The 14,088-nt window shown below is 40.8% G+C and overlaps 2 protein-coding genes and 3 non-coding genes across 5 annotated transcripts in view; 3 read left to right on the top strand and 2 right to left on the bottom strand.

The window, feature by feature from the left end:
- Positions 1-14,088, top strand: part of mkrn2 (makorin, ring finger protein, 2) — a 160,556-nt gene that overhangs the window by 113,619 nt on the left and 32,849 nt on the right. The gene's annotated exons all lie outside the window — the stretch shown is intronic.
- On the bottom strand, positions 1,158-3,154 carry LOC132118945 (uncharacterized). The gene is made up of 6 exons (XM_059528699.1): positions 2,719-3,154; positions 2,453-2,533; positions 2,221-2,331; positions 2,036-2,113; positions 1,719-1,913; positions 1,158-1,628 (listed from the first exon to the last, which is right to left on the bottom strand). Exons 1-6 carry the CDS (start codon positions 2,863-2,865, stop codon positions 1,158-1,160), a joined length of 1,083 nt encoding a protein of 360 aa, XP_059384682.1. The 5' UTR covers positions 2,866-3,154.
- On the top strand, positions 5,600-5,671 carry trnae-cuc (transfer RNA glutamic acid (anticodon CUC)). The gene has a single exon. It is a non-coding gene; the product is annotated as a tRNA-Glu (tRNA).
- Positions 13,767-13,838, top strand: trnae-cuc (transfer RNA glutamic acid (anticodon CUC)). Its single transcript has one exon. It is a non-coding gene; the product is annotated as a tRNA-Glu (tRNA).
- Positions 13,944-14,031, bottom strand: trnay-gua (transfer RNA tyrosine (anticodon GUA)). Its single transcript is given in 2 exon segments — positions 13,944-13,979; positions 13,995-14,031. It is a non-coding gene; the product is annotated as a tRNA-Tyr (tRNA).

A 14,088-nucleotide genomic window follows, 5' to 3' on the forward strand; every position in this document is an offset into this window, starting at 1 on the left:
CCAAGAGCATCATTCCCCTTGCCACCCATGAGTTCTCTGATGAGCATATCAAGGAGGCGGATAGTGGTTTCTTCTCCTCGTGTTCTCCTCCTGCAGTGCTGGAGCAGCTCAGCTTTAGTTAAATGATGGTCCAGTTCTGCCTCCGTCAGTGTAGGCCAGCCCTGTTGGATGAGTTGCTCCCTTTTGGCCCATCTCAGCAGAGTGAGATCCCCTGCATCCCACTCAAAAATACAGGATGACAGCCTAGCCATAAAAGTAGGGTACAACTGGTGGGCGTCAGTGGTGCACCCTACTGCCAGACGTCGCATAAAATGCCAAATGTCTAGGCGGACGATGACATCGGGCCAGCCGCTGAACCGCCTCTTCAATTTAGTCTCTCCCACTGTCTTGTAACAATCACAGTCCATATAAATGACAGTGGGAGGATCAACACCAGCACTCCGGTATCGCTCCATGAGCCCTGCAGCCATGAGGTCCAACCCAGCCCCTTCATTCGCAGTCAGGACACTCATCAGCACCTGACCTATATCATTGCCCACTGAGGTAAGCCACTGTGCTGTGCCTTTCGCAGGCCCGCTCAACTTCTTGGTGATCTGAAAGAAACAATAAGCATAGCAAATAGTACAACAGGCATCCAAATCAGTTACAATGAAAAAAATAAAGCTCTCTTGGTCTAAAAATACATTATAGATAAGGGTACAGTCAAGTAAGCAGCTTATCTGACCTTCTTAGTTGAATCCATTTTTAAAATTGATCCATACGTGGATGTTATGCTGGCCTTTATGTGATCGAGCCTGTTGAGAATGTCCTGACTGTATACATTGAGGAGCCATTTGTAGCTGGGTACTGAAGCAAGTGGTGGTGGCTCCTGGAAGTGCACCGGATGCAGGCACGATTATCAAAAAAGGCCACACACTCTGATGTGTACCGAAGCGCACGTTTCAACCACTCCTCACTGTGGTTCTCTCTCAGCTGGCCGATGATCCTCACTGGGCCATTCCCCATGCCCCTCTCACGCAGCAAGCGAAGAACCCGAATGTCACAGGCATACCTTGGAAAAAAGTTTTCATTTAAGTATCTTATTGTAAGGTATCTAATTATTGTAGGAAATATTTATCAAAAAAGGTAGCACATAAGTGAAAATGACTGCAAAATAATTACTTGCGTGTGAGGATGACCCTGAATTCAGATCGATGGGCCAGGTCCAACTGCTGCAGCACAGCATGACTCCAGGGCAGGTAGCTGGTTCTACACCTGGTGCAGATCAGGGTCTCTGTCACCAGGTTGTAGTATCTGTCAATGTCTAACACCTGTCGTACCCTCCTGTGCAGTCCACCACCACACAGCTGTTGCGTGGCACAGGCAGGGTTAGTACACTGGAACCGCACCTTCCACAGCTTATATGGCATCCAGAGCAAGAGACACTGTGAAAAAAACCTATCAGGTGTTGGAGCTTGGTGGTACAACAGGGCTGGTGGTGGGGGGTGATACCACAACTGTAGGTTTTCACGCAGCTCCAGCTTTCCCTTTGCACCAACCCTAAAAAGTACTTCCGACACCCACTTCTGGTCTTGCTGTGGCATTGTCTGTGGCCACAGAAGGGGGAGATCTTCTGGCTGAGATTCGACCTGCTGATATTATCAAAAACACTGGTTTAAATAAAAGCTAAGAGAGCATTAAATGATGAAGACATCTATATATTTTGAATGAGATCTTACTGGGCTCCTCACAACAGTATTCTCAGAAACAGTTGATGGCGTTGCTGTTTCTTTGATGCGTTGTGAACTCTGAGGTGGAGGAAGGAAGAAGGAAGAGGAGGACTGGATGACAGGCTGATGAGGTTTGGGGGATGGAGAAGGATGAGGATCAGAGGGTGGACATGAAACTGCAGCTGAACTGGAGTGCTCTAACATCTGTGGAGTCAAACATTATGATTAATCTATTAAGGGGATTGCCATGTTTTTAATAAATTAAAATTACATAATGATAAAGTCATGATGTCATTATAAAAGCCTTGATGTCTTTTAATATTAACCTGAGAGGTTTTCCTCTGGGTGCTCAAATTAGGTTTTGCTGCTGCCACATGTGAGCCTCCAAACCTTGACTTTTCAAACTGAAAAGATTTGTCATGGTTAGTGATAACAAAACCCTAACACTATAGTTAAAGGTTGAGATGTTTCAATATCTGCAGTGATGCATGCAATAGTGTGGTCTGCTTACCATTGACAATGTTAGTTTAGCTCTCTTTGCAGCACATGACACATCACTGACAGAGGGTGTGCTTTGGGTCGGGGTGCTCTGTGATGCTTCCACTGTGACTGGTGGATGAACCTGTGACACATGCATAAAGTACAAAACAGTCTTCCTAATGTGATTTTAGATATAAAGAAATATTGATGTGGCAAACACATCTATCTATTTATGCAACTTGAACCAGGCTAATTGAAGTTACCTTGTGAAATCCACAAATACATGTCTGAGCTTCCTTCAGAAGAGTGGTCTGTCCCCTCATTTGCAGAGGGCACTTTTCTATCTGTGAACTTGAATTATACCTCTGACACTGGATCTCAAAACAGCCATAAGTCATAATAATTATATCAATATAACATTGTATTTACATGGTAAGTAATTACTTATCGATACACATAAATAAAAATACCACAATGTATTATCAAAAAAGTTTGTTAGTTTGCCCATGAATCTAGCTGCATAACTTACCTTCTGATACAACTCATGCCATCTTTTTTGTTGGGGAGAAGGTTTATTCCCCTGCGTAGATGGCCAAACTCCTGTTTGGGCAAAACTCTCCAGACGCGCAAGCCATTCAGCATTACTCATGCCTTTGTGAGACTTAGCTGAAGCCATGTCGTTGCCTGAAACACTACATAACACGTTACACTAACTGCCATTGTAGCCTGGAAACACAGCATTTACCCTCCTGTTGTGTTCATTTCATGATAGGTAGTTTTGTGTTCCTGGTCCAAAACGACCGCCATATTATAGCAGATTATAAATCCATTATAATACATATATTATCTTACATATAACATGTTGTGATTTATTTATTTATCATTTAATGCCATGTCAGCAGCAGGGGCTATATTCATGCCAAGAGGAAACATTTCAATTGCACAATTCAGTCATATATATCATGTCAAAACAATTATATATATATTTTTTTAATTATATACATACATACATACATACATATATATATATATATGTATGTATGTATGTATGTATGTATGTACAAATATACAAAAAATACATATAAAAAATTATAACAAGAACAAAAGTATAAGAACAATTTATAAATAGAGTCTTAACATGTTGTGATAGATCTTTCTAGTATGGCTGTATGTCTCAATGACCTAGACTCATACAAAACTCGTTTTTGAGTATAAATAAATAAATAAATATAGAGCATTATGGATTAATTTGACTAAAACAAATACTCAGATTAAACATATTGTGCTCTTTCAACTGTGTCCATGTGATAAGGGCATGAACCTGAATGTATAAACTTATCCATTCACTTCTTGTGGCTGGTCATACTCATAACATATGTATAAACATATAACATAAGTGTAAAAGTTAAACAAAACACCAACATTATCCAAATTTATTTTGTGTGTTGAAATGCCGCATGTGGACAAAGTTATGGAACCTTATGACAATCAGATTAAATAAAAAGCATTTTTTTTTTCAGAGAGAAACCTTGTAAATCGGTTAAATTCGACATATTTACAGTTAGTTCGGCCGTAATAGTATTTACACATCAGTGACAGTTGACGTCACGTAGTCTATCAAGCGGTAATCATAGGCTAATTTACATGGCCAATCTTGCTATTCGTAAGGTACAAAAATCCTAAACCATTTCATTATCAAGATATAAATAACATACATGAGCGGAATGTAAATAACTTAACGTTACCTGAGCGGAGATTATATGCAAGTGACGGAAAGATGACAAAAATTGACCGTGTGCGGTGATTGGTTTGCCATATAATTGGACGAGCAAAAATAGAAATCGCAACGTGATTGGTTTTTTTAAAAGGTGGAAGACGGAACGTGCGTGATTGGTGTATGAGAAATAGACCTTGCCATTTCATTGGACGCGGAAAAATAGAGATTGCAACGTGATTGGTTTCTAAAAGATCGAAGTCGAAGCCTGATTGGGGTTTAAAAGATAGAAGTCGTAACGTGATTGGTTTTCAAAAGATAGAAGTCGTAACTTGATTGGTTTATAAAAGATAGAAGTCGTAACGTGATTGGTTTTTAAAAGATAGAAGTCGGCATACTATTGGATTAATTTTACAGACTTGTGGCTGTCAGGTACCGCCATCGAAGGGTCAAAGTGTTAGACAGAACCTCGACATATCACGGTCCTGTAGCTCTACTGCTGGCCAAAAAGTCACTTCTGGTGCAGGAAGATGTGCTGGATTTTTGAGGAGGGAATCAAAAAGGAGCATGCGTTCCCATACCGGGAGTCAAACCTGGGCCGCCTGGGTGAAAACCAGGAATCCTAAGCGCTAGACCATATGGGATTTGGAAACCTTAAACTGGCCATTGGCTTCTGGCGCACTTTCTATACATGTGGTCAGTGTGGGCGCAGGATCTTGTAGTGGCCTGTTGCTTTAGGTCTGCGACTGTAACAATGTGATAATAATTTGGCAAAACAAGAATTATCCAAAATGACGGTTTTCTGAATTATATAGTGTTGTATGCATTCAAGGGATCTGTTTTTTTTTACTCACCCCGGGGGTTCAGTTTTTTTGGGCAGATTCCTGTGATTGCTGAATTGATACCTTGAACTGGTAATTAAGCTCTTGTCCAGGTGAAAATACTTGTGTCATGCATCTGAAAACACACATTGCAACCGTTATCTAGATGAAAATCTGCCTATCATCGGTCTGTCAAGGTACAAAATTGACATATTGTGAGGTTAATAATGAAAGTGAAACCAATTTTTTATCCGCGAAGTTGCTGATTATTCGCTCTTTCAGTTTAATGCAGATTACAATTTATTCTCAATGTCCAGGTGGCAATTAGTGATAAGGCTTCAAAATGGCAAGCCCGTGACATCAAAACAACATGGCATTACACCCTTCAAAGTAATGAAGCAGTTACAGAGTAGCGATGAAATTGTTCATTCGAAAATCAACTGGCTGCCAGCCTGCAGTTTATTTCCCCTTTAATCGCCGAGCTTGTCGGAGTGCTTGAGAGACGAATGGCAATACCGAAGCATGTCCGTGTCTTCCCTAGACATTGGAAAGGGTGTGCATAATATGTCTTTTTTGGAAAAAAAGAAGAATTCCTGAATATTTGCCTTTCCTTCTGGATTTTGGAGAAGAGAAAAAAAAACACAACAACAAAATAAGCCGGAGAAAATCAGGCACAGAGCGAGCCAGCCATGAGTCAATCCTAGAATCTTCTGATCTGTAGTCAGACACGTTATCCATTGCGCCACTGGCCCACCAGTAGTTAAGACCCCTGATTGCTACAGAGTTGTTGGTTTTAGATGTGACAGTGGCAAGCATTGCTGTCTGCTTATTCTCACCTTATTTTCACGAGGTAAGCCCACCAGCCCACCATCCCCTCCCTGGTGGTCTAGTGGTTAGGATTCGGTGCTCTCACCGCCGCGGCCTGGGTTCGATTCCTGGTCAGGGAAAGCTCTTTTGGCTTCCAATTGTGGACTGCAAATTCAAGCTCTGCTAACAGCTGCGAGAAAGCCAGCTCCAAACCAAAAAAATGGTGAGCACTTGAAAAAAAAATCTCCTTCGAGCCAGAGTCGAACCAGCGACCTAAGGATCGCCGACACTTCAACCTACAGTCCTCCGCTCAACCAGCTGAGCTATCGAAGGGGCAAAGTGTTAGACAGAACCTCGACATCTGGTGCAGGAAGATGTGCTGGATTTTTGAGGAGAGGAAGCAAAAAGGAGCATGCATTCCCATACCGGGAGTCAAACCCAGGCCGCCTGGGTGAAAACCAGGAATCCTAATCCTATCCTATTTGGGCAGATTCCTGTGATTGCTGAATTGGTACATCGAACTGGTAATTAAGCTCTTTTCCAGTTGAAAATACTTGTGTCATCCATTTGAAAACACACACTGCAACCGTTATCTAGAGGAAAAACTGCCTATCGTCACTCTGTCAAGGTACAAAAATGACATTGTGACGGTAACAATGAAAGTGAGACCAATTTTTAATCGGCAAAGTTGCTGATTATTCGCTCCTTCAGTTTAACTCAGTTTACAACTTATTCTCAATGTCCAGGTGGCAATTAGTGATAAGGCTTCAAAATGGCAAGCCCATGACATCAAAACCACATGGCATTACACCCTTCAAAGTAGTAAAGCAGTTACAGAGTAGAGATGAAATTGTTCAATCTAGAATCAACTGGCCCACCAGCCTGCATTATATTACCACGTTAATCGCCGAGCTTATCGGAGAGCTTGTGTGATGAATGGCAATACCGAAGCATGTTACGCGACTCCCCATAGACATCGGAACCTCAATCTATCAGGGTTCTGTAGCTCTACTGCTGTCCAAAATGTCACTTCTGGTGCAGGAAGATGTGCTGGCTTTTTGAGGAGAGAAGCAAAAAAGATAGTAGAGACTCCCGATTGCTACAGAGTTCTTGGTTTTAGATGTGACAGTGGCAAGCATTGCTGTCTGCTTATTCTCACCTTGTTTTCAGTAGGTAAGCCCACCAGCCCACCAGCCCCTCCCTGGTGGTCTAGTGGTTAGTATTCGGCGCCACCACCGCTGCGGCCCGTGATTGATTCCCGGTCAGGGAAAGCTCTTTTGGCTTCCAATTGTGGACTGCGAATTCAAGCTCTGCTAACAGCTGCGAGAAAGCCAGCTCCAAACCAAAAAAATGGTGAGCACTTGAAAAAAAGACCTCCTTCGAGCCGGCGACCTAAGGATTGCCAACACTCCAACCTACAGTCCTCCGCTCTACCAGCTGAGCTATCAAAGGGACAAAGTGTTAGACAGAACCTCGACATATCACGGTCTTGTAGCTCTACTGCTGGCCAAAAAGTCACTTCTGGTGCAGGAAGATGTGCTGGATTTTTGAGGAGGGAATCAAAAAGGAGCATGCGTTCCCATACCGGGAGTCAAACCTGGGCCGCCTTGGTGAAAACCAGGAATCCTAAGCACTAGACCATATGGGATTTGGAAACCTTAAACTGGCCATTGGCTTCTGGCGCACTTTCCATACATGTGGTCAGTGTGGGCGCAGGATCTTGTAGTGGCCTGTTGCTTTAGGTCTGCGACTGTAACAATGTGATAATAATTTGGCAAAACAAGAATTATCCAAAAGTACGGTTTTGTAAATTATATACTGTTGTATGCATTCAAGGGACATGTTTGTTGACTCACCCCGGGGGTTCAGTTTTTTGGCCAGAGTCCTGTGATTGCTGAATTGATACCTTGAACTGGTAATTAAGCTCTTGTCCAGGTGAAAATACTTGTGTCATGCATCTGAAAACACACATTGCAACCGTTATCTAGATGAAAAACTGTCTATCGTCAGTCTGTCAAGGTCCAAAATTGACATACGAATGGCAATACCGAAGCATATCCGTGTCTCCCCTAGACATCGGAATGGGTGTGCAGAATATGTCTTTTTTGGAAAAAAAGAAGAATGCTTGGAGATTTGCCTTTTCTTCTACATTTTGGAGAAGAAAAAAAACACAACAACAAAATAAGCCGGAGAAAAACAAGCACAGAGTGAGCCAGCCAGGAGTCGAACTTAGAATCTTCAAATCCGTAGTCAGACACGTTATCCATTGCGCCACTGGACCACCGTTAGTAGAGACTCCCGATTGCTACAGAGTTGTTGCTTTTAGAAGTGACAGTGGCAAGCATTGCTGTCTGCTTATTCTCACCTTGTTATCAGGAGGTAAGCCCACCAGCTCCTCCCTGGTGGTCTAGTGGTTAGGATTTGGCGCTCTCACCGTTGCAGCCTGGGTTCGATTCCCGGTTAGGGAAAGCTCTTTTGGCTTCCGATTGTGGACTGCGAATTCAAGCTCTGCTAACAGCTGCGAGAAAGCCAGCTCCAAACCAAAAAAAATGGTGAGCACTTGAAAAAAAGACCTCCTTCGAGCCAGAGTCGAACCAGCAACCTAAAGATTGCCAACACTCCAACCTACAGGCCTCCTCTCTACCAGCTGAGATATCGAAGGGGTAAAGTGTTAGACAGAACCTCGACATCTGGTGCAGGAAGATGTGCTGGATTTTTGAGGAGGGAAGCAAAAAGAAGCATGCTTTGCCATACCGGGAGTCGAACCCGGACCACCTGGAAGAAAACCAGGAATCCTAACCGCTAGACCATATGGGATTTGGACACCTTAAACTGGCCAGTGGCGCACTTTCCATACATGTGGTCAGTGTGGGCGCAGGATCTTGTAGTGGCCTGTTGCTTTAGGTCTGCGACTGTAACAATGTGATAATAATTTGGCAAAACAAGAATTATCCAAAAGGACGGTTTTCTGAATTATATAGTGTTGTATGCATTCAAGGGATCTGTTTTTTTTACTCACCCCGGGAGTTCAGTTTATTTGGGCAGATTCCTGTGATTGCTGAATTGATACCTCGAACTGGTAATTAAGCTCTTTTCCAGGTGAAAATACTTGTGTCTTGCATCTGAAAACACACATTGCAACCGTTATCTAGATGAAAATCTGCCTATCATCGGTCTGTCAAGGTACAAAATTGACATATTGTGAGGTTAATAATGAAAGTGAGACCAATTTTTTATCCGCAAAGTTGCTGATTATTCGCTCGTTCAGTTTAATGCATATTACAATTTATTCTCAATGTCCAGGTGGCAATTAGTGATAAGGCTTAAAAATGGCAAGCCTGTGACATCAAAACAACATGGCATTACACCCTTCAAAGTAATGAAGCAGTTACAGAGTAGCGATGAAATTGTTCATTCGAAAATCAACTGGCTGCCAGCCTGCAGTTTATTTCCCCTGTAATCGCCGAGCTTGTCGGAGTGCTTGTGAGACGAATGGCAATACCGAAGCATGTCCGTGTCTTCCCTAGACATCGGAAAGGGTGTGCAGAATATGTCTTCTTTGGAAAAAAAGAAGAATGCCTGAAGATTTGCCTTTTCTTCTGGATTTTGGAGAAGAGAAAAAAAAACAACAACAAAATAAGCCGGAGAAAAACAATCACAGAGCGAGCCAGCCAGGAGTCAAATCTAGAATCTTCTGATCCGTAGTCAGACGCGTTATCCATTGCGCCAAGGCCGGTGCCCATTAGTCGAGGTAAAGATCCTAAAAGACGCATAGGGACGCGAGTTCGCGGCCCACTCCGAACAGTGATGGAATTCCTGGAATGTGTCCGCTTTGACGCTGCTGATGCACGCGTACGTAATCATCATTCTCCCCCGTAATTTAATCGAACGTAAATTCGTCCCCCCCACTTTAATTTGGGAACTGTCCAAAGTAAACACTCTCATGTTGTGTATGTTTCATTCATACCGGACACCGGAGGGCGCTCTCTCGCACAAAGTCCAAAACAGACTCGTAAAAGTACCAGCTCGTGACCACTATGTGACGCACGCTACAGGAAATACTTTATATGGACAAAAGCATCAAGCTGCCACTGGATAAAAAAAGTCGAAATGATTTGACAGACAAAACGTGAATATTCATTGCAACAAATACATGATTTGTGTTTTTGTGCATTTTCACATCAAAATACATGAATAACGCAGCACTAACCAACTCATTTTTTACAGTATAATATATTATTTTTTACAGTATAACATTATATTATTATATTTTCTGACTTATTCTGAAAGTCCCTGTTACTAGTGCAAAGATTAAGATTAACAACCCTTTTAATTTGCAAATATAAAGTCAATAAAAAAATTATAACAGCAGTGCAAATATATATGCATTTACAAATATTGTGAGAATACAAAAAGGCACAATAACAATAGTGTGAGGGCAAATATTAACAATCCTTTTAATCTCCATATACATTTTAAAGCCAATAAAACATTTAGAACAGTAGTGCAATTTTGACACATCAATTTAAAATAATAAACAGTAAACCAAAAATGTTTACCAGAGTAGTAAACTTTTTACATATCAGTGTAAAAATATAATAAATATCAAACCAAAACAAACATTTGCAGTGCAATTTTGACATCAGACTAAGAAAATAATAAATAGTAAACCAAGACAAACATTTACCACAGTAGTGCAATTTTGACATGTTAGCCAAAAAAAGTAAATCAAAACAAAAATGGACCACAGTAGTGCAATTATGACATATTCGCCCCTTAAAAAATAGTAAATCAAATATACCAAAACCAAAATAATAATAATAATAAAAACATAAACATACCATATATATATAATGGTATCAAATATTTTTCCAACAGAGGCATGCAGCAGAGGAAACACACAGTAATTACACATTTTAGAGAAAGCTGTCATTGTTGGAGACTTGTAAATTGCACTATAAAGCAAACATTAAGTTACCAAATAAAAATATCACGTGCTGAAATAGCAGTTTTAAGAAGCTGGAGGGTTGCCATTTCCCTTTTGTCTTCATCTATAACCTCGTTCCTGCAGCACAGCCCTCCATTCACCATATGATTGAGTCTCAGACTCTTTGCAGAACCAGTTGCCAAAGTACTGAAGATGTGATGGTGGCTTTCTCTCTTTGTTACACTTTCTGCAAAGAATGATGTCTGTCTTCTTCACATATTTTCTTGTGACAGTTCCAGTGCGCTCCCTCTCCAGTTTTCTCTTTCTGTATTGCTGAGTGGAGTAAGGAACATCTTGACCGGATGTCTGTGTCTGAGCTGATGGTTGCAAAGCTGAAGGTAATGGGAGGTTGAAGAACATCACCTGTGAGGTACCTGTAGAGGATGGCGCTTAAGTGCCTTTCACTGTAGGAAGCTGCACAGATGGTAAAATGAAAGGGAGAGAGATGAGTAGTGCTGATGCAATGACAGGAAGGCCTTGATGTGATTTTGGAGCCTGGGAGATGGCCTGGGGTTGCGACCTCCCCTTAAGTTTTGCCTTCCCAGCAGTGTTTGGTGGCAGGATAAAAAGGTGAGGCTCAGCCAAATTGCCTGGATACAGAGTTGGTCCTTTCTGCATAGCTGAAGGAAGCGTCTCGGGTCCTGCCATGGGTGCGTCTGGGGCTTGGATACCCTGCTTCAAAATCTCCTGTTCCTGTGACTTGCCACGCCTGCTGAACCTGGGAAACATAAATACATCGTCTAATGTATTACTGCTTTTGTGAAAGGGCTACTTTATTGAGATTAACATTGTATTATGAATTATTGATTCTTGCAGTCTGCTGAAGACAGCTGATCCATGTCATAAATCTTATCTTTCATAATGAAGAAGAAAACAGATGTTGAACTCTTGTTGATTTGTTTCTAGACCTGCAAAGCAGCCATGGTTACATTAAGGCTGATGATACAAAAAATTTTGAGAAGTGTTTCTTGGGTACGTTCCCCACTGAGAATGGGTAACAAATTTCAATCTGGATACTTCAGATCAATCTTGCGCTCTGTGTCTTACCTGGTTGCCTGTTGATGGCAATATTAACCAAAGTTGCCCAGCAGCATTGATCAAAAAAAGTTGCCCTTAGCTGCTTTAAGTTTAGGCTTAGCGGTGACAATGCTTATTTACTCACCATTGTGTGACTGTTGCAGCGTTCACTTCTGGGAGCTGGATTGTGGTCTCACTCATCACCTTAGCATTGGTGAGGATGCACTCTTGGATGTACTTGTGAGCACATGCTACCACAGTGAAGCGGGACACCCTCACTCCGTCACAGCGCACCATGTTTGGGTAGAGAGCACAGAGCCTTGTGAAAATGGCCTCCACCACTCGGTTGAAGTCAGGCCACTGTGCAGGACTATGAGCCCCAACGAAACACCTGCAAATTACAACAGGATACATATTATTAATGTAAGATTGTTTTCATTGTGTGATCTTATTTTTATTTTCCCTTTCCTAGTCTGTTTTGCTTTGTGTTGTCTAAATGTTCATTGATAATATCTGCCCATAGTTATGTTTTCTTTCTATGTTTTGTTTTTAGATTGATGTTAAAATGTCATATCAATAAATCAGGTCTCTACTGGATTACTGTGTTGTGGAATTATTACAGGGTGTTGTTAGTCAGCCTGTCAGATTTTATTCACAATAATGACTGCATATTATCCCGCTTATTACATGGCTACTTACTAAAGTACAGTAAAAGACAAATTATTTGACACAACATATTGATACAAAATGATTTTACCTATATAAAAAATTATTGCTTTGTTTCTGCTAAATGAATTATTCCAATGTAACATACTTAGCAACCTAATATATATTCAGAATTAAACGTAAATCACAACTAATAATTTATGTTATAACCAAGATAAGCTAGTCATGAAGGTGTCAGGTTACTAAACAAAAAAAGTTGTAGGTGATATTTCAGCTAGTTTCAGATATATATATATATTAAAAAAAAATTGTAAACCCTGCGAAATGAAAAGAAAGATAATTTAAATGAAATAATTAAAAATAATTAAAAATGAAAAAAATAATTAAAAATGAAAGATAATTTAGGAACTTTTGATAGCATCAGTGAATACAAATATTCACATGATTCATAGATAAAGAAATCAATAAATTGTTGTTATTAGTTAAATGTGTCATAATGTATCCATTCCTTAATAACATATTATATTAACTAACAGTGTAAAATTATATCATTAATGAATCATTAGATAATAATTTGTAAAGATATCATTATGTTATTACTTTAACTTTACTTGTTGAGGTACATGACTAATTAAAAAAAAATCCATAACCACAATAACATATTAACAATTGGTTAATAGCTCTTTACCTCAACATGTAAAGTCATAAAACGATTCCTTTGAAAATCATTAGCTAATGATTAATTAAAGCTGACAACTGGAAGTTGAAGTAAATAGCTTTGGCCACTGTAGTAATTAAAATATACATTTACGTCATTAGTTAATATAATGTTATTAAGGAACTAATACATTAAAGTAAATTTAACTAATAACATTGTATTTATTAATTTATCTATGAAACATATAGAATGTTTATTAGTTGCTGATGTAGTAATCATTAATTAATGGTTTAAGTTAGTCCTTCATTCGTTTACATTAACTCATGATTATCTGTGCATTCGTTAAGTATAAATTAATGGATATTTGTGCACCAGTGTTGTAAGTGTTACTTTTTTATTGATAAAAGATTCACTTACATTGCAAATGTTGGTTAGAAATTAATCGATGACCGTTATCTTCTTCTTCAGCCGTGATCCGCAAGTCTCCGGGGGTTCTTGACGTTATCAATTGTTGTTGATAACTTGTTACTATGAAGAATCACGGTTGAGGAACGAGCGCTGATTGGTCAATTTCTTGTTGTTACTGGGCGGAATCACGGTTGCGATACGAGCGCTGATTGGCTAATTCGCGGTTACGATACGAGCGCTGATTGGCCAATTCGCGGTTGCGACACGAGCGCCGATTGGCTAAAACATAAATTTCATGGTTGCAGCCAGGAACGTGATTGGCTGTCATAACAAAGAATAACCACGACCTACAGGTGACATGGAGCGCCACTGGCCCACCGATAGTAAAGACCCCTGATTGCTACAGAGTTGTTGGTTTTAGACGTGACAGTGGCAAGCATTGCTGTCTGCTTATTCTCACCTTGTTATCAGGAGGTAAGCCCACCAGCCCACCATCCCCTCCCTGGTGGTCTAGTGGTTAGGATTCGGCGCTCTCACCGCCGCGGCCTGGGTTCGATTCCTGGTCAGGGAAAGCTCTTTTGGCTTCCAATTGTGGACTGCGAATTCAAGCTCTGCTAACAGCTGCGAGAAAGCCAGCTCCAAACCAAAGAAATGGTGAGCACTTGAAAAAAAGACCTCCTTCGAGCCGGAGTCGAACCAGCGACCTAAGGATTGCCAACACTCCAACCTACAGTCCTCCGCTCAACCAGCTGAGCTATCGAAGGGGCAAAGTGTTAGACAGAACCTCGACATCTGGTGCAGGAAGATGTGCTGAATTTTTG

This window comes from Carassius carassius, chromosome 38 (assembly GCF_963082965.1).
Source record: "Carassius carassius chromosome 38, fCarCar2.1, whole genome shotgun sequence".
NCBI lineage: Eukaryota > Metazoa > Chordata > Actinopteri > Cypriniformes > Cyprinidae > Carassius > Carassius carassius.